The 18,882-nt window shown below is 40.4% G+C and overlaps 1 protein-coding gene across 3 annotated transcripts in view; it reads right to left on the reverse strand.

The window, feature by feature from the left end:
• GALNT1 (polypeptide N-acetylgalactosaminyltransferase 1) overlaps nucleotides 1–18,882 on the reverse strand; it is a 128,967-nt gene that overhangs the window by 18,416 nt on the left and 91,669 nt on the right. For all 3 annotated transcript variants that reach the window (XM_049620196.1, XM_049620194.1, XM_049620195.1), the window contains 2 exons: nucleotides 8,808–8,974; nucleotides 3,213–3,420 (listed from right to left, as the gene is read on the reverse strand). In XM_049620196.1, the coding sequence (XP_049476153.1) occupies nucleotides 3,213–3,420; nucleotides 8,808–8,974 (375 nt within the window). The remainder of the gene's footprint in view (nucleotides 1–3,212; nucleotides 3,421–8,807; nucleotides 8,975–18,882) is intronic.

Here is an 18,882-nt window from a genome sequence, read left to right on the forward strand (position 1 = left end):
TTCCTAGGAAAGGGTGCACTGCTCATAGCCTTTGGCAGCCATATTCTAGAGTATGTAACATCCTCAGCATCCCCATCTTTCCTGTCTTATTTAAGAAATCATTCCCAGTCCAAAATTATAAAGGTATTCTCCTATTCTGTCTTCAAAGAGAATTATATTTTTACTTTTCATATTTAAGTCTTTAATCCTCATGGAATTGATTTTGGTATGATAAACAGTAAGTATCCAACTTCATTTATTTTCCTCATGGATAACCAGTTATTACAACACTATCTGATGGTCTTTTTTCCTTCTGCTGTACTAACCAACGCCTCCTCTGTCATAAGTCAAGCTGTTGTGTAAACATGGGATGGTTTCTAGACATTACTGTTTCACGAATTTATTTGTGAACTTCTGCATCAATGTCACTGCCAGGGGCACCTGGGTGGCTTGGGTGGGTGTCCGACTTCAGCTCAGGTCATGATCTTGCTTCGTGAGTTTGAGCCCCACATCAGGCTCTGTGCTGACAGCTCAGAGCCTGAAGCCTGTTTCAGATTCTGTGTCTCCCTCTCTCTCCGCCCCTCCCCTGCTTGCACTCTGTCTCTCTCTCTCTCAACAATAAACATTTAAAAAATTTAAAACAAATATGTCACTGCCACAATTAATATAGCCTCAAAATAAGTCTTGATATCTGGTAGAGTCAGCCCTGTTGATACTTCGTCTTCTTCAAGAATATCTCACCTATTTTTTTAAAATATGCATTTCTACATAAATGTTAGAATCAGCTAGTTCCTCCAAGAAAATTCTGTTGAGATTACAACTGGAAGTGCACTGAATTTCTAGATCAGTGTGGGGAGAACTGATATTTTTACCTTTCTATCCATGATTATTATCCTTCTCTCCACTTATTTTCCAGTAAATTTTAAATGTTCTATTTTAGGCATATTTTGTTAAACATATTCCTAATTATAGCTTATTATTTCCTCTGCTATTATAGAAAGGACCTTTTCTTTTTTTCTTTTTACAATTTATTTTCTAACTATTCCTTGCTGGTGTGGAGAAGGTTTTCTATGGAGATCTTATATTTGACAACACTGCTAAACTGTTATCATCTCTGTTTTGTGTAAGATTTTGTTTTCCATTAAGAACACATCATCTGCAATTGACAGCACTTGTTTTTTTTCCGTTTCCAATCTGTACACCCTTTACTTCTTATATTATTGCAAAACCTAAGGCTTCTATTAATACTGAGTGACAGTAGTTAATTCAGGGCATCATAAGGATGTTCTGTATATTTTTTAAAAATTTTTCAACTTTTCTCCATTAATCTGATGTTTGTTAGCTAAGGCTTTTTTTTTTTTTTTAGGCCATCCTTTCTCAGATTAGTAAATTTCCATTCTGTAATAGTTCACTAAGTACTTTTAATCATAAGTGATGTTCATTTTAATCATAAATGAACATGTTTTTCTGTATCTACTGAAGAGATCACAGATTTTTAATGATAGGGTTTTAATCATAGTTTTAGAAATGTTAATGACGGTGTATTATGTGAACTGATTTTGTAATATTAAACTAAACCAATTAGTCATGATATGTTCTTTTACATGTTTTTCATATAAAAATAAATGCTATAGTTATTTTTTTTACTCCTAGTAGACTCAGTTTTCTGATATTTTGAGAATTTGGGGTTAGTGTTCATGAGTGGATTTGGATAATTTTCCACATACTTCCCTATTGTCTTTCATGTTAGAGTTCTACTACTCTCACAAAGAGTTCTCTCCTTTTCTATATACTCTGTTTACAAATTCTGTTTCCCCACCGCCACCCCACTCCAAGGTTGAAACAGGCAAGTGTTCTTGGGTGCGGTGGGGTTTCTCTTTCTCACTCACACGGGGGCACAAGATCTTAGCTTTACACAGGTGTTTGCTCTTCATCTTCCCACCTCAGGCAGGGCCTAGGCCCGGTCTCCTATCTTCCTGTCGTTTGTCTATCTAAAGGCAGAGAGGCTCTGTGTCCTCTGAGTTTGGCAGGAATTCTCCAAGTGAGAGCTGGCTTTAGTGTCTGGACCACTCTCTTGCCTCACTTTTGAGATCTGCAAAACTTCTGACTTCAGTGCCAGCTCAGCGATGCATTTAGAAATGCGTTTTATAACCTATCCAGCATTCAAACTCTTTCAGATGGAAATGTTACTCAGGACACCTAAGCCACCACACAGCCCCAACTAGAAGTTGTGACCGTCATTTCAGTCAATCCCTCTTTAGTTTGTCAGCTCCTCACCCTGCTTTCTCTCCCTGGGGCCAGGCTCTTGCTTATGTGTGCTCTTTATGCAAGCCAGTATTTCCCAAGTCAGTCATCTCCTCAAAGACAACAATTCACAGAGATATTCTCTTCCTTCTTCGGGCAGTGTTCTCCTCCCTAAAGCTGCTGTACCTTCTCGCTGTCCCAGCGCTGGTTTTTCCCTATTTATTCATCTCTGAAAGGGTGAGATGTAGGCTCAGCATTTGCTAACAAACAGAACAGATGCAGTGGCTTGTGCCATGTTTCACTTAACTTGTACTACGAGTTCCCCTTCCTAAAGTCAAACCTTTATGTGGAGCTGGCCCAGGCTCAAACTGCAAAGGCAAGAAGAAATTCAACTAATCTGAGTCTAGCAGACTGAAGTTAGCTTCCCTCCTGGTATACAAGAACTGTGCCAGGGACCGGCAGTAGGTCACTCTGAAAAATGTGTGCATTGCTCTCACTGCTCTTCCTGCATCCTCAGAGATTATAGCACTTTTCCATATACAATTAAGCATCTTGGGCTACGATGCTGATCTCCCCACCCCCCTCCTACTTCCTGCTGTGCTATAGGCTGAGTGCTGTAGTCTCAGTAAGGAAGTGGAGAAGGAGAGGTGACCTGCCTGCCCCAGTTTAGCCTTAGGCAGCAGGGGCGATCAAGGGTTTTATCCTACCTCTCCTGAGTTCACAGCTTTCTGTTCTGCTCCCAATTAATAAATAGAGCATGAGGTGCACATCTGAACAACCTGCTTCCTGATGCAGCCTCATCAACAAGACTGCAAACATTTCTTCACGGTCACCTTCACTTTTAGTTTAGAGTGTTCTTCACGGGTATTTTAAAGCAAACTTTAGAGGAAATTATTCTTACATTTATTTAAATATACAGAATTCTGCAGTTTACCATACTGTTTAGGACAAACACACTGAAAACAAGTTTATAGACTCTGGAAAATTACCTGTCATGTTTGATCCTGGCTAAGAGAGGCTCCAGCCATCCCACTGTACATTCACAGTGAGCATCTAAGAAGGTGATCACCTGGCCTTTAGACACAGCAGCTCCTTTTAATCTAGCTCTGATCAATCCAGAACGTTGTTCCATTCGAATTACATGAACTGGTACTTTTAATTTTTTCACATAACTCTCTAGAGGTCTTTTCAGAAAGTCTGAAAAATTAACAAAACAAAACATCACATGAAAAGACCAACCCGGTGCTACCCAGATGTAAAGCAATTCTGATGTGCGGTATTTCCGAACACTTTCAGGGAGGCTCCCTGACTCACAAACCCATTTCACAGCAGGGAGGCTTCTCTCCTAAGAGCTCATCCTAGAGCTGCCCTACCTTCCTGCATGAAGACTTAGGAGAGAGCCTTTGGGTGCAGGCTCAGTCAAAGACAGGCAGGTCACCACGGTTCCCTAATACCTCTCTTGGCTCAATTCTTCTTTCTCCAACCATGCTTAAGTCTCAGGAACAGAAAGAAAGTAGTTCAAGAGCATTAAATCCAGACCTCAATAGAGAGAAGGAACAGAATACGTCACAGCTGTTAGAATTCAGACAATTGTGGGATGTCGTCAAAGGCAGAAACCAACTGTCTTATTGATTACTACAGTCTCTGACTATGGTTCTTGTATTGGGAAGCATGGAGTGAGGTCAAGCTCAGAAGAGAAATGCTGTACTATAAATGCAAGACCAGAATTCCTTAGCAGACAAGTAGGTCTAAGTAACAAAGGTCTTAAGGGGGAATCACAAATGAAGGAGAAGGAGAAATCAGAAAGGATGAGGAAGTGGCTACATGAAACCAGCAACTATCCTGGAGTGTTCAAATAGAGGTTGTGCCCCTAACCCAAGGAAGTCCTGCCTCCAAAATACGTAACACTTTAAAAAGCGGAAAAGTCTCAGCTTCCTCAAAGCAAAGAGATAATTTTTTCAGATCAGGTTAGTTCATGGAATTTATGCCAGAGAAGCTATTGATGGTGGTTTGGTCAAATGTCTTTCCAACATTCCAACGACAGGATAGGTATGAGGATAATCTCTTTAGGGAAGGAAAATCCTGAGACAGAACTCCTGGGACTCCTAGGACTAGTTCTGTCCCACAGGACTCTAGTAAGGGGTAGGTCCCAGAGATCAGAGTGTATGCATTAAGGGGCTCTTAAAAGAGTAAACATGGGAATCCAAAGGGCTTCCTATGCCGCACAAAGGGAAAGAAAAACAGGGATGACATGGTTCTCGCCTGTCTGAACTAGAACGACTCAAAAATGAAATAATCAGGGACATGAAAATTATGAAAGAGAAAGGCCTATCTATTCCACTATGGAATACTGATTCCATTTCTGCTCATATATTTCCTAAAGTATCTGGGCTAAAAACAGTATCTGTAAAATACTGGGAGTAGAACTCGTACTGAGTCACCACTGTGATTTTATGAAGCAAATCTTAGGGTCAAAAAAATAGAACTCCATTCTGAATAACAAGGTGAGGACAGTACCAATCCCGGGGAAGAGGAAGATTCTGCAATAGCAGCTATCATTTTGTGTCTGTTTAGCATAGTGCCAGGCTCTTTGCACCAACTTAATACCATTTATTCCTTAAAACAGTAACCCTATGAGAATGTCATTACCCGTAACTTAGACACAAAAATTCAAGGCTCAGAATATAAAATGAACCAATCAAAGTGACACAGCTTGTTGAGGGTTGGAGCCAAGATTCAAACCCAGGTCTGCCTGACTTCAAAGCCCATCTTCTCATCCACAACAAGAAATCCCAGAAGGGAACTACAGAAAGAACAACTCAGGACAGTACAATCACCTGAGCTAACACAAATTTAAATTACTTTATGTCCAGAGTTTGATGGACTCCCATGTGTTAGGGTGTGGGATATATTCTAGGGCTTCAACCAATTGAGGCTGGGTGTGTCATACACAAGATGTCTCCTGATAAGCTTACCCAAAAATATCAGACAGCTTAAAGTCTTCTTAAGAATCAAAGCAATCTAATTCCCAAGTCCCACGTCTCTGAAAGCTAAAATACTCTGTCCTGTCTATAAATAAAATGAAAAATGCATGATTCTATGGTCTGGCAGCTCAAAAAAGTTGCTATTCCACAAATTTTCTTGGCATCTTTGTGGCCTTCATGCAATAAGGCTAAGAAATAGGTGTCCTCCTAACAGATGATATAGAATTAGGGACCCAGGGCTGGGTGGGGGATTAGGAACTACTTATTCAAGCCTAATTCTACAAAAAATGAAGACACAGAGGGTTAAGTGATTATGGGTCGAAGCCTCCATGTCATCTAAAAATAAATGAGAATCTTGTTTATTAGAATATCTTTATAGCTATTAGCCTATAAATGGGCCCCCAGGCATCTCTCCATCAGGGGGCATGAGGCTGCCAGAGAGTGTTTCGGGGGAAGTTTCATTGCTTCCAGCAACATCGAAGAAATCTTAGGCAGAACTCTACAGAGCAATAGAAAGAACAAGGAATTTAGAGTCTAGTAAATCTGACTCCTAACCCCTACTAAATAAGAACCTCTGCTTCCTTTTGTGTAAAATGAGAAAAGCAACAGTCATCTCAAATTAGGAACATGGTATCAGTTCTAGGTCTTAAGATAACCTTCTGAGATGACAATTACATAACTTTTGACGTGAATTAAAGACTCATCCTGACTCTGCCTTCATGACAGACCCTGTAAGCAGTGAAGTTATGAGACATGACGTACGCAGCAGTTAAGAGGTCAAGCGTTAGGTTTATGCTAAGCCTCATCAGTAAAACAGGGATAATTATAGCACCTGCTTCATACGCAATAAATGGGGCTACCGACAACTCAGCAGGTTAACTGCGCAATTGGGTATCCTGAGGCCATAAGCAAACCATGCATGCTACACGACCTAATTAGAAGTCCCCACAGACAAGAAGTAAGGGCGAGGATTAATTGGTAGATTATTCTTTCATTCACTCATTAAATTCTGGACTGTTTATGTAATAACTGCTGTGGGCACTGAGAACAGGGAGGTGAGCACACAGCACTGATGGAGTGTACAGTCTAGCAGGGGAGATGGTCGTTAAGCACATGGATAAATAGTTAAAACTGATGACAGCCGTGGAGGAGTGCAGTGTTCCCAAACATGTTAGGAGGGACACAACCTGGTCTCCGGAGTTCAAGGAAGGCCTCTCTAAATATACCGTGATTCTGAGTAAACATCTGAGCTGAACTGTGGGGATGGGGTGGGCAGGGAGTGGTTTGGGAAGTAAGTAGAGATGCAGGCAGAGGCCGGGGCAGACAGGCCTCAGAGGAACAGTTTTAGTCAGAAGTGCCAGGATCACAGCCATGTGTTTAAAAGCTCACCATGCATACAGCGTGGAGAACGGATGGGAAGGGCAAGGGCGTGTGAGGGGAGATGGGACCAGCTAGTCTGTGTCAATAGTCCAGGTGAGGAGTGAGGGTGCCTTGGATGTGTCTCATGAATAGAAAAGGCAGACTTACAGAGTTACATAAAAACAGAGTTTGCTCTAGTTCCTGGGCCTAACAGTTACCACCTAAAAAAGAGAACCAAAGAAAATTACCCTAGATAATTCTCAATCTGGATAGAAGGACTACAAACAATGATAACCACAAAAACACAATACCTAGTGGTTCCCAAATATCAGAAATGGTGAGCTACACACCTGAGGCTTTCCAGGCAGGAAGATACGGGAGAACCAGCCCATGACCCAGGGCTCTGGGACAGTACTCAGGGACCCTGCATGGTGACTAAGAGCCCCGGGTGGAGCAGTGAGGGAGACCTCTGCCCATGTTTTCTCTTACAGGTTTATACAGGCTGGGTGACTAAGAAGGGCCTACATGAGGAATGGAAAATACAGTTGGTATATGTGACTTTGTCACTTTAGATTTGTGGGCACATGTGTCTTTGATTAGACCACTTCCTACAAAAACGTACTATTCACACAGCCCTCTCAGGCACTCAACAGAATATTAGAGAATACAAAGGAGGAAATGGAAAAATAACTCATTTCATCTGAGGAAAAAGATCTCTCCTTGAGTATTTAATTTAGCAAATATCAACATGTAAGTAAAACAAACGTAAGTCACTTGCAGAATCGATGTTCATATACATACTGCTGCTGAAATGAACTTAAGCTTATTTTCTTAAAGGATTAATTAACTCCTGGCAAACAATTATCCACATGAGGATTTACACTTCTATTGTCAACAATAACTATTTAAGTGTGGTATTCTTAATTTCTAACAGCTCACATGTTGACATTAATCACATTACATATTACGCTATTATTCAAATGCTTTGTGTGTTTATAAACTGTGTCCTTAATTACACCAAGGAGGCAAGCTACAAGGTACTCAAGAAGGTAGGACCATATATTATTCTTCATTTGTACTTCTATAATCTGGCAAAGTGGCGAGATTTAAATTGCTATTAATGTGCAAATTACTCCCCATAATTAAGACATGAAGTGATTGTGATTAAATTTACATATTTAGAACAGTCATGGAAGGAGAAGGTAAAATACTTAGATAAACCATCTTAGTAGATGCAGTGATATTAGGCAAGAAAGATGGAAGCAGCAAAAGAGGCTGAAATAATGGTCAGGAAGTCTATGGCTGGTCAAGGAAGAGACATTTTCTGTAGTTTCTTCCAAATTTTTGGAATATTAGGGGAACGAATACAGGACACCAATGATCCTCAATAGTGCTGTGGGGGAAAAAAGCCTGGGAAATGCCAGGTATGTCTGAGTTTAACAGGTTTCTCTACAGATGGGACTTAGCAGAGCCTTCTCTATGCTACCTTGTGATGTGAAATCTCCATGAAGAATTCAAAATAAACGATGTTGGCTCAAGGTACTTTAAATTAATACACCTTTCCCAAACAAGGACTTCATGAGACAGTTTGAGAGATTCTAAGCTTGTGAAACACTCTGAGATCCCTAGAAGAGTATTTGGGCAAGAGTCACTGTATAGATTTATTATGAGATCAGAGTCATATTACATATCACTTTCTCATAAATTCCTTCCTCAGCCTTTTATATAACCAGCTATAGATCATTCTTGAACTTAGGAATGGAGAAAATGGGGAAATCTAAGAAGAATCTGGAGAACTAAGGCTTGCCCAGCCAAGACTCCATTTTCCTTGCCAGAGGTACTTCCCTATGACACATGGAACTCAATTTCTCCATACTGGCTCTAAGGAGGTCAAGTCTCTCTCCATGGACTCACGGCCGCAACTTCCCAAAGGGAAAATTCTAATAAAATTATGTGGGTTTTTTCAGTAGTTCTGCATAAATGTTTATATGATATAGCATTATTTCTTTTTAAAACAAGATTAAGTTGTAATACAAATTAAATGCGAATTAAGGTAATATCTTAAGTTTCTTTCACAAGGGTGTAATTTTTTGCATATGTGAATGAGTCCAAATGCCACAAACATTTTTAGGATAAATTAGAAGTCTGTATAAAATTGTTAGGTTAAAAATGATAGCGACGTTTCTTAACCATTAATGATAAAAGCTGTAGCATATTATGGCATTAAAATTTAAAATTTACCTCTTTCACTGGCATCATCTACTAGAACAATTTCTTCTAGCATGTGTCTTGGTGAGCGATTAATGACACTATGGACAGTTCGCAGAAGTGTGCTCCAAGCCTCATTGTGGAAAACAATCACCACACTTGTTGTAGGAAGATTATCTGGATACACCTTTGTTTTACACCTAGAGACAAAGCAAATGCCTTTATAAAAAGTGACTGTTAAAACAGCATACTCAATGCACCTGGAGAAGGAGGGGTTATCAGAACAATAAAGACAGTTTGCTCTAGTGCTGGGACTCTTGGGAACTGCTCATTTAAGTTTCGGTTTATTTAAGTACCTATTTAAAGTTATATTTTTAGATGTAAATTATCTTAAAGATGTTAACTGTACACTTAAAATTAGGCACCTCTTCCTGGTCAGTGTTTTCTGTTGATTCAATTTAATGGACAATGTATTAAGGCGACATCATCAATCTGAAACTGAATGTGTCTCAAGAATCCAATTAAGACAAAAAAAAAAAAAATGGAATCACTGGAATCTACGCAGTTTAATAATCTAAACAACAACAACAAAAACACTTTCCACAAGAGAACTCATATTTACTGAGTACTATTTTGTATCGGCAGAGAAGCTTCCTAATAATTCTTAGAAGTATCTGAGGACACATTTCACACAGGAGAAGATGTGGACAGACATAATGAGGAAGTAGCAGGGCCTGACTGAGAACTCCAAAGTCCATGCTCTGCTCAACCAAAACGCGTGACCCCCCTTCCTCCATGCTAAAATACCAATATGCATCTTGTGTAGTAAAGACCAGGTCTAGAAATGCAATCACCAAGAAGACCAAACACACCCAAAATATATGCACACAAAACCAACATATTAGTCATATGTTTCCAGCACTTTTTTAGGCAACATGCCCTCTCCCTCCAGTCTTGTTAGCTGGATGAAACTACTAAACCACAGAGGACTATAACAGCAGTTAGCAAGCAGACACCAAGGGATGCAGCTTACAACATGAGCTCTCCTAAAAAATGCACGTGTAACTCTTTTGGTTTGGTTTGCAATCTGCAACCATCACTCCAGCCTTCTATTTCCACCTTTGTTTCCTGCTCTCTTACAAGCTCCTCAAACCTTGCGGTCTCTCCTATCTCATTTGTTATCACCTGCCAGTGGGAGTGGAGAAAGGAAAGAAGGGGAAAGAAGTAAGAAAAATACCAGTGAAACCCCTCTTCTGAAGCAGTCATGATGACCTACTTACTCAAAGTCCCACACTAGGGCGGCTGGCTGGCAGCTGGAAGAAAAGGAAAATGGAAGGGAAAAGAGATGACAAGGGATAGGGACTGAAAGGAGGAGGAGGAGGAGCATTCATTGTGGGGGGCCCCATCAACACTACTCCCTCTCTTTCCAAGGAGAAAAGGACAGATAGCATCCATTGTCCTTCATTAAATCCCTCTTCAGCCCCTACCATCCTCTTGACCATTCTCCAAGTCCCCCTTCACAATGTGGTATTCGTCACCTATTACTTATAACCTTACTCCTGTCCATTGGCCCACAGCCTCATTTCCACACCACATTCCACACCCCTCACCTTAGGTTCATTCCAAGCCCCACCAGGAAGCCACCACACAGCCTGCCACCCTGTCTACAGTTCCTTCCAAGTCCAGGCAGCATTGGTGAGGCCCAGACAACCAGGTGTGCAGGCCATGGGAAGGATATTGTGCCCTTAGCATTCCAAATAACACTTTTGCCAACAGCTTCCCATCAAAACTCTGTTATGTTATAAATGGTGGCTAGATTATATACATACTCGGTACTATGCTTCAGATACATCACAGGTGAGCAAGTCAAGACACTCATGTTCTCATGGTGTTCATCCTGAACACCTGACTCACAGACTACCAGCACAGGACTCTGAAATCAGGAATGGCCTGTATATGAGTAAAGGGGGCTCAGAAAAAGTGTTTCTAATATTATTTAACTGAATCATATTAAGTCATATATGATCTCTTTTCTCAAATTAATCTTTACTCATTATTATAGAATTGGGACACAGAAAACAGCCAAGGTGACTACAAAGTTGTTGGCTTACAAAACAACAAAAGAGCAAAATCAAGACCCAGAAGATAATTAGGCAAAATGCACAGTGTATAAACAGTATGCATGGCTAGCAAGCAGACAGGAAGAAGAGAAAATCCTGAGAAAGCAAATTCTGCAGAAGAAAAGTAAGAAGCCAGATTTCTTGGAAGATACAGTAAAGAATTCAATTCTGGAAGTGTATGGAAAGGAAGACTTCAAAGACTACAAAGAACACTAGAAATAGAGACTAAAATGGAAATCATTCACAAGAGGATGTAAGAATCAGAAAGCCAAACAAATATTAGGATCTGGACCAAAGGGAAAATAATTTCCTAAATCAAACAGTTAAATTTAATAATTCAGAGAACACAGCAAATTCATAAATGTTCTCTCAAAGCAACACAGAAAATATAGAGAAAATATGAAAAGTCAACATAACTGATCTCAGAACACGTAACCCCCACCCCAACCTAGACATAAGGCTCTCGAGGAAAACCAAAGGTCCTTTCAGCCTTCTAGTTAAACTGTTCCCATGGAGGGACGACCTGTCCCCGTGGAGGTGAGAGTGGGGGATCCTTCTGGGGGCGGGACACACAGAGCTGAGGACGGGCAGGAAGGCCACAAGCAGCTTTCTTCTACCCTGTCCCAACAGAATCTTTCATCCTTAGGAATGAAAATTAGCCAGTGTAGGGTTGTGGTATTTAAATAGTTACAAGCAGGTTTAACAACAGGGTGTGGGGATGGGGAGAGAGGGAAAAGAGGTTTAATTTTTTACTGAAATAAAACATACATACACAGAAGCAGACAGATCACAAGTATGCGGCTGAATGAATTTCCACCAAGCGAATGCATCAAGTAGCCAGCACCCAGATGAGCGACTGTTTATTTACTTATTTACTTCATCTGGCACCCAGATGAAGCCGACTGTGACCAACACCCCACAGGTTTCCTTTGTCCCTTCGCAAGGTCACCACTCTGCTGGACCTTTAGCATTACAGAGGAGTTCTGTTTTTGTTTTTGTTTTTTTTTGTTTTTTGAACTTTATTTGAAAAGAATAATATAGAGCAGTAGTTCTCAAGCTTTTTTTCATAATCCCTTTATGTGTTTAAAAACTGATGATCCCAAAGTGCTTTTACATACGTTATAGCTATTGACACTTACAGTGTAAACTAAAACAGAAAATTTTAAAACATAAGCATCCACAAACACGTATTACACTAGCTATCAGAGAGATGATTCATTACTATCACAGAGTGTGCCCATTATGGATTCATGGTCTCTTCGCTCCCAATATACCCTCCACTGCCTACTCTGTGGCAATGTAGCTGGCTCCTATAAGCATTTCTCCTTTGCAGCTGGCAAGAGGCATACAGAAGCTGTGCATGGCACACATACAAACAGAGAGTGTTGGAGGGACACTGCAGGAAGTAAGGAGTTCCCTTCCTGGTTCCCGTGCGCTTTCATTTTTCTTCTCCTTCCCACTTTGTGGCTGCCAGTGGAATGTGTGGTGGACGCCCAGATGCGCTGTCTCCAATGAGTTTCAACAGCACCTACCCCCTCAGGCAGATTCTCAGCGAGTCTCCCAGGCACCTTAGCAGCTCGCTTCTCAATTTTGGCTTCCTGCACCCCTAAAGGGGGGAGGTTCCTGTTTGCCAGTTCTGGCTCTGGTTTCCTGCCTCAATGCACTTCAAAGTGTATTTCCTGCTTATCAGGCCTGCCTACCAGCCCCCACTCTGGAGGGTACCATGTGCCACGTCTCACCAGGAGTAACCGGTAAGATTTCCCTCTATCCAGTAACCAGTTATTACACATTCTCCAATGAGGTCTGAACCACAGCATTAGGGAGGGGGCTCCCTTCCAAGATTTTACATTCCTTGGTACTCTCAACCCATGATATACTTTACAATTGTCTTTGCCTCCCTGCAGTCAATCCCACTATAGTTAACAATTATATTAAACTTTCTCTGTTCAAATTACTGCATGATTTCAGTTTCCCAGCTTGACCCTGATCCATATAGCCTCTCAAACTCCACTGTGCACCAGCTGAGTAAGACAAAAAGGGTTAATAATTGTCTTGGTATTATTATGAAAACTTTTTGACCTTGTGGGCTCCCTGAAAGAATCTGAAGGACCTCCAAAAGTCCCAGCATCACACTTTTAAGAAGTACTGATACACAGCATATTCTTTTGTGCCTTAATCCTTTCCTTCGACATTGTTTGCGTATCATCCATATTGTTATGGGTAACAGCTGCACAGTATTCTTTTACAGGACATATAAATTATATATATATATATATATATAATTATATATTATATATATAAATAATAATTATTATACATATATTAGAATGAATATGTATTCATTCATCAATGAATACATGATTGTATGTATGTATGTACATGAATGATGAATTCATTCATATATATATATATATATATATATATATATATATATATATATATATATTCATTCTAACACTGATGGACATTGAGGTACTTTCCAGTCTGGGCTATTATAAACAATGCTGGGGTGTCTGGGTGGCTCAGTTGGTTAAGTATCCGACTTCGGCTCAGGTCACGATCTCGCGGTTCACGAGTTCAAGCCCCACGTTGGGCTCTGTGCTGACAGCTCAGAGTTTGGAGCCTGCTTCGAAATCTGTGTGTCTTCCTCTCTGTGCCTCCCCTGCTTGTGTTTTGTCTCTTTCTCTCTCTCTCTCAAAAGAAACAAACATTTAAAAAATTAGAAATAAATAAAACTGTGAAAATCACTCATGTACATGTCTTTTGGTGACTACATGTATGCATTTTTGTATTTTTGGGCAATAAAGTATATATAGGCTCAGCTTTAGCAGATACCATAAAATGGTTTTCCAAAGAGGATGTAATAACTTACACTCTCATCAGCAATGTTAGTTTCAATTGTTCCACAAACCTACCAAGAGTGTCATTTTTTTAAAGACCCCACCCCCACCCCACAAAAGGAGGTAATTAAGTTTTCTGAGTTTTAACAAATGCAATAGTTTCATAAAACCACCACCACTTTCAGGAAACAGAACAATTTTACCTCCAAAGAACCCCTTTTGTTACCCTTTTATAGTCTCACCCTCCCCTACACCTAAGCCCTAGCAATCCATATTGGCTCTTCATTGCTATAGTTTTGTCTTTTCACAAATATCATATAAATGGAATTATACAGCATGTAATCTTGGAGACAGGTTTCTTTCACTCAGCACGTCTTTGAGATTCATTCAAATTATATGTATCAAAAGTCTGTTATTTTTTACTGAGCAGTATTCCATTCCAATCAGTGTTTTCATTCACCAGCACTTTCCAGTTTGGGGCTATGATGAAGAGAGCTGCTAAACACATTCATGTATCAATTTTTGTGTGATCATGTTTTCATTTCTTTAGGGTAGGTATCCAGGGCTGGGCTTGCTGGGTTACGTGGTAAGTATAACTTTGTAAGTGTAATTTTTAAACTGCCAAATTGTTTTCCAGAGATACTGTATCACTTTGCATTCTCACCAGAAATGTATGAGAGTTCCAACTGCCCTGGATCTTTGTCAGTGCTTACTATATTTTTTTATTGGAGCCATTTAAATAGGCATACAGTGGTACCTCATTATGGTTTTACCTGGCATTTCCCCAATGACTAATGTCTTTCCATGTGTTCACTTGCCATCCATATAGCATCCTGGGTAAGTCAAATCTTCTGACATTTTATCACATTCATTTTTTTAACTGGGTTACATGTTTGAGAGTTCTTCATGTATTTTAGATACAAGTCTTGTGTTGGAGGTATAGTTTGCCAATATTTTCTTCCAGTCTGTAGCTTGTCATTTCACTCTCTTTTCATCAGAATCAAAGTTTTAAAATTTGATGAAGTTCACCTGATCAATTTTTTATTTTGTGAAATTATGCTTTTTGGTTTTTTAATTTTTTAATGTTTATTTAGAGAGAAGGTGTGCATAAATAAGCATAAGTAGGGGGAGGGGCACAGAGAGAGGAAAGCGAGAATCCTAAGCAGGCTCCAGTGTCAGCGCACAGCCCAATGCAGGGATCAATTCTAAGAACCATGAGATCATGACCTGAGCCAAAATCAAGAGTCAGATGTTTAGCCAACTAGGACACCCAGGAACTCCTATGAAATTATGTTTTGGCTTCATGTCTAAATACTCTATGCCTCATGCCAGGTCCTGAATATTCTCCCTAAAAATTATAAACATTTAGATTTTACATTTTAAAAAATGTTTAATAATTTTTGAGAGAAAGCAAGCGGGGGTGGGGAGGGGGGGAGAGACAGGGACAAAGGATCCAAAGTGGGCTCTGTGCCAACAGCAGCAAGCCTGATGTGGGGCTAGAACTCACAAATGGCTAGATCATGACCTAAGCCAAAGTCAAAACGCTCAACTGACCGAGCCACTCAGGTGCCCCCTAAACTTTTAGATTTTAGATTTAGATTTAGGATCCAATTTGAGTTAATTTTCATAAAACACCTGAAATGTGAGATTCACATTTTTGCATATGGATATATAATTGTTCCAACATCGTTTGTTGAAAAGATGATCTTTACTGAATGGCTTTAACACCTTTGTCAAAAACCAAATAGCTATATCCCTGTGGGTCTATTTCTGAACTATGTATTCTGTTCCACTAATCTATACGTTTCTTTGCCTACAGCACTGTCTTGATTACTGTGGCTTTATAGTAAGTCTTTATTTTAAAAATTTTTTTTTTTAACGTTTATTTATTTTTGAGACAGAGAGAGACAGAGCATGAACAGGGGAGGGGCAGAGAGAGAGGGAGACACAGAATCTGAAACAGGCTCCAGGCTCTGAGCGGTCAGCACAGAGCCCAACGTGGGGCTCGAACTCACGGACCGTGAGATCATGACCTGAGCCGAAGTCGGACGCTTAACCGACCGAGCCACCCAGGTGCCCCTATAGTAAGTCTTTAAATTGGGTACTGTATTTCCTCCAATTTTACTCTTTTAAAAAATTATTTCTGCTATTTTCTTTGCCTTTCCAAATGAATGTTTAAATCCCCTGCTGGGATTCTGAGTGGAACTGTATTGAATCTACACATCTCCTGGGGGAGAACAGACCTCTTTTATGTGGAATGTTCCAACACAGCTAGAGAACTGAGGCGTTACTTGTCTGACTCTGCTGGGCACTGCCTGTGCCTGTGTCTGTGCTCCAGGCCCAGCAGCGGGAGACAGGAAGAGAGAAGCATGGAGGATTCTACCCATGATCTGGAGACCAGAGCTGTTCTGCTCCAAGAGATTCCCCTCCCTCAGAGTCAGCTGCTTGTCTGGCCGTTGCCCCCATGGCTGTGCTGCCCCAGCAATACTGCCTAGGAACTGGGATAGTAGAGAAGGGGAAAGAAAAAGAGACAAAAATAGGGGTGTTTCTCCATTAACCCTTAAGAGATCCCTTTCTCATTCCTCAGAACAGAAGGAGTAGGTTTCTCTTGGGGCTCTCCTTCTGCACCCAGTCCATGTATCTGAGTTCTGGCCTGCCTTCAAGTACAACGTTGAACAGAAGCGGAGAGCACACATCCTTTCCTTGCTTCTGATCTCAGGGGAAAGATTTTAGTCTTGTACTATTAAGCATGATATGATACTAAAAGCATGCTTCATGAAAGAAACAACTAATCAATCTGACTTCCTCAAAAGGTACAACTAAGGAAATGAAAAGACAAACCACAAACTGGGAGAAAATATTTAGAAATCACATTTGTATCCAGAATATATAAATGGCTCTTACAACTCAGCAACAGGATGACAATCTGATAAAACATGGGCAAAACATTTAAAGAGAAATTGCATTAGAGATGTAAGAATGGCCAGGGCAATCAGGTGGCTCAGTGGGTTTAAGCACCTGGCTCTTGATTTAAGCTCAGGTCATGATCTCACATCTCACTGTTCCTGGGGTCTAGCCCTGCGTCAGGCTTTGCACTGACAGCACAGAGCATGCTTCAGTCCCACCTTTCTCTGCTCCTGCTCTGTCTCTCTCACTCTCAAAATAAATAAATAAACATGAAAAAAAAAAAAGACATAAGAATGGCTAATAAGTACATGAAGATATTCCCAATATCACTGGTCATAAGGAAATGCAAATTAAAACCACAATGAGATACCACTTCACACCCGGTAGAATGGCTATAATAATAAAGACAGGTAAAAAGAAGTGTTGGTGAGGATGTGAATAAACTAGAACTCTCATACATTTTGCTGGTGGGAAGGTTCATGGTGCAGCCACTGTGGAAAAAAGTTTGACAATTTCTTAGTTAAAAATAAGGTTACCATATGACCTAGCAATTAGGAATCTACAAGAAAAATGAAAACATATATCTACACATGTACCTGTATACCTTCTTGTACGCCTATCTTCTACACAAATGTTCTTAGCAACACATTCATAGTAGCCAGAAAGTGAAAACAACCCAAATGCTCATCAACTGGTGACAGGAGAAATGAACTGTGGTGTATCCATACAACTGAATAACTGTGGCTGAGTGCGGGAAGGCACAGTGAATACAAATGGACACGAGAGATCTTTTAGGGGTGATAGAAAAGTTCTAAAGTTATAATGCTTGCATAACTCTGCAAACGTGCTGAAAATATAACTGAATTTTACACTTCAAACGGGTGTATTTTCTTGTTACAGGAAAGATGGAGTAAGTCACTCCCCCCTGTCTCTCCCAGCGAATGGCACTGTAACTCCTGGATACAGTGCACGGAGCAGCTTCCTGAGGGGACTCTGAAATGTAAATGGTAGCAGCAGCAGGTCAACCAGGGAAGGAGACCAGAATTCGAAACTTCACCAAACCAGTGGGGAGTTTGCTACTTTTGTCCTCTGGCATTAGCCAGCCTGCACTCAAAGCCAGCTCCAAAACTGAAAGTGCACAATGGGTGCCCTAAGGAAGAGCCCCAAGAGAAGCTCTCTGTTTTGGTCTGAGGAACAAGAAAGAAGTGTCCTTAAAGGTCTTGACTCCTGTTCTGTTTTGTTTTTTTCCTTTCTCCCTCCTCTGCCATCCTAGCAAGTCTGAGTTTGAGCAGCACTACACCGGAGCAGCGAGTCTCCTGGGAGGTGGGATGTCCGTAGAGATCAAAATTACCTGAGCACCATTATTTAGTTTTTATTTTGATCCAAGGCCATGTACATAGCTTAAAGAATAAACAGCTCTGCAAAGCTTGTTTTAAAAAGTTGTTCTCTCAAAAAAAAAAAAAAAAGCCGTTCTCTCACCTGTCTGCCATTTTCTCCTTTCCCATAAAACAAACCACACGCAATTCTTTCACTGCTTTCTCTTGGTATTTACCTCCATAATTCTAAATACTATATCTGAATTTTGATTTTTCAGTTCTAGATATTACATATTGACTTACTATAGAATATAGGGCTTATTTCCCTCCTATCCCCATCCTAACACATACACTTGCTACTCCTCAGTCTCCCAATAGTTACGTTCGAAATTTGGTTCCCTGTTCTTTAATGTTCATATAAGGACTATACAAAATGCTATTTATAGCTGATTAATATATTGTGAATACTTTCCCTTTTCTGTACAACATTCCCTTCCACTTCACCCTGGATTATTTTTCCCCTTTCCTTAGTTTTCTATGTATTTGTCATTAATTCAAACACAGACTCTACAAATTATCTAAATAGTCTCTTAAGATGTTCAGAAGCATTAACTATAATATCACTGAAATCTTAAAACAAGCTCCCCTGGAATTTTCCAGGCTGGCTGCCTCTGTGCCTACACCACTGTCATCTGGGCTCTCCCCCTGCCACCTGTCTGTGGATTCTGTGAGCCCTCTGCACAATGCATCTCCTGGCTTTCATATCCTATGTCTTTCTCTTCCTTAGTTTACTGCTTTGTCTGGCAGAGAACACAGACTGAGAAAGGACGAGGGGAGACGGGCAGGTCTTTGAAACTATATCATCACTACCACAGTGGACTGATGATGCCTTTAATGGGAGTAAGTTATATACTGAAGTGGAGCT

The sequence above is a fragment of the Panthera uncia genome, assembly GCF_023721935.1.
Source record: "Panthera uncia isolate 11264 chromosome D3 unlocalized genomic scaffold, Puncia_PCG_1.0 HiC_scaffold_8, whole genome shotgun sequence".
NCBI classification, from domain to species: Eukaryota; Metazoa; Chordata; class Mammalia; order Carnivora; family Felidae; genus Panthera; species Panthera uncia.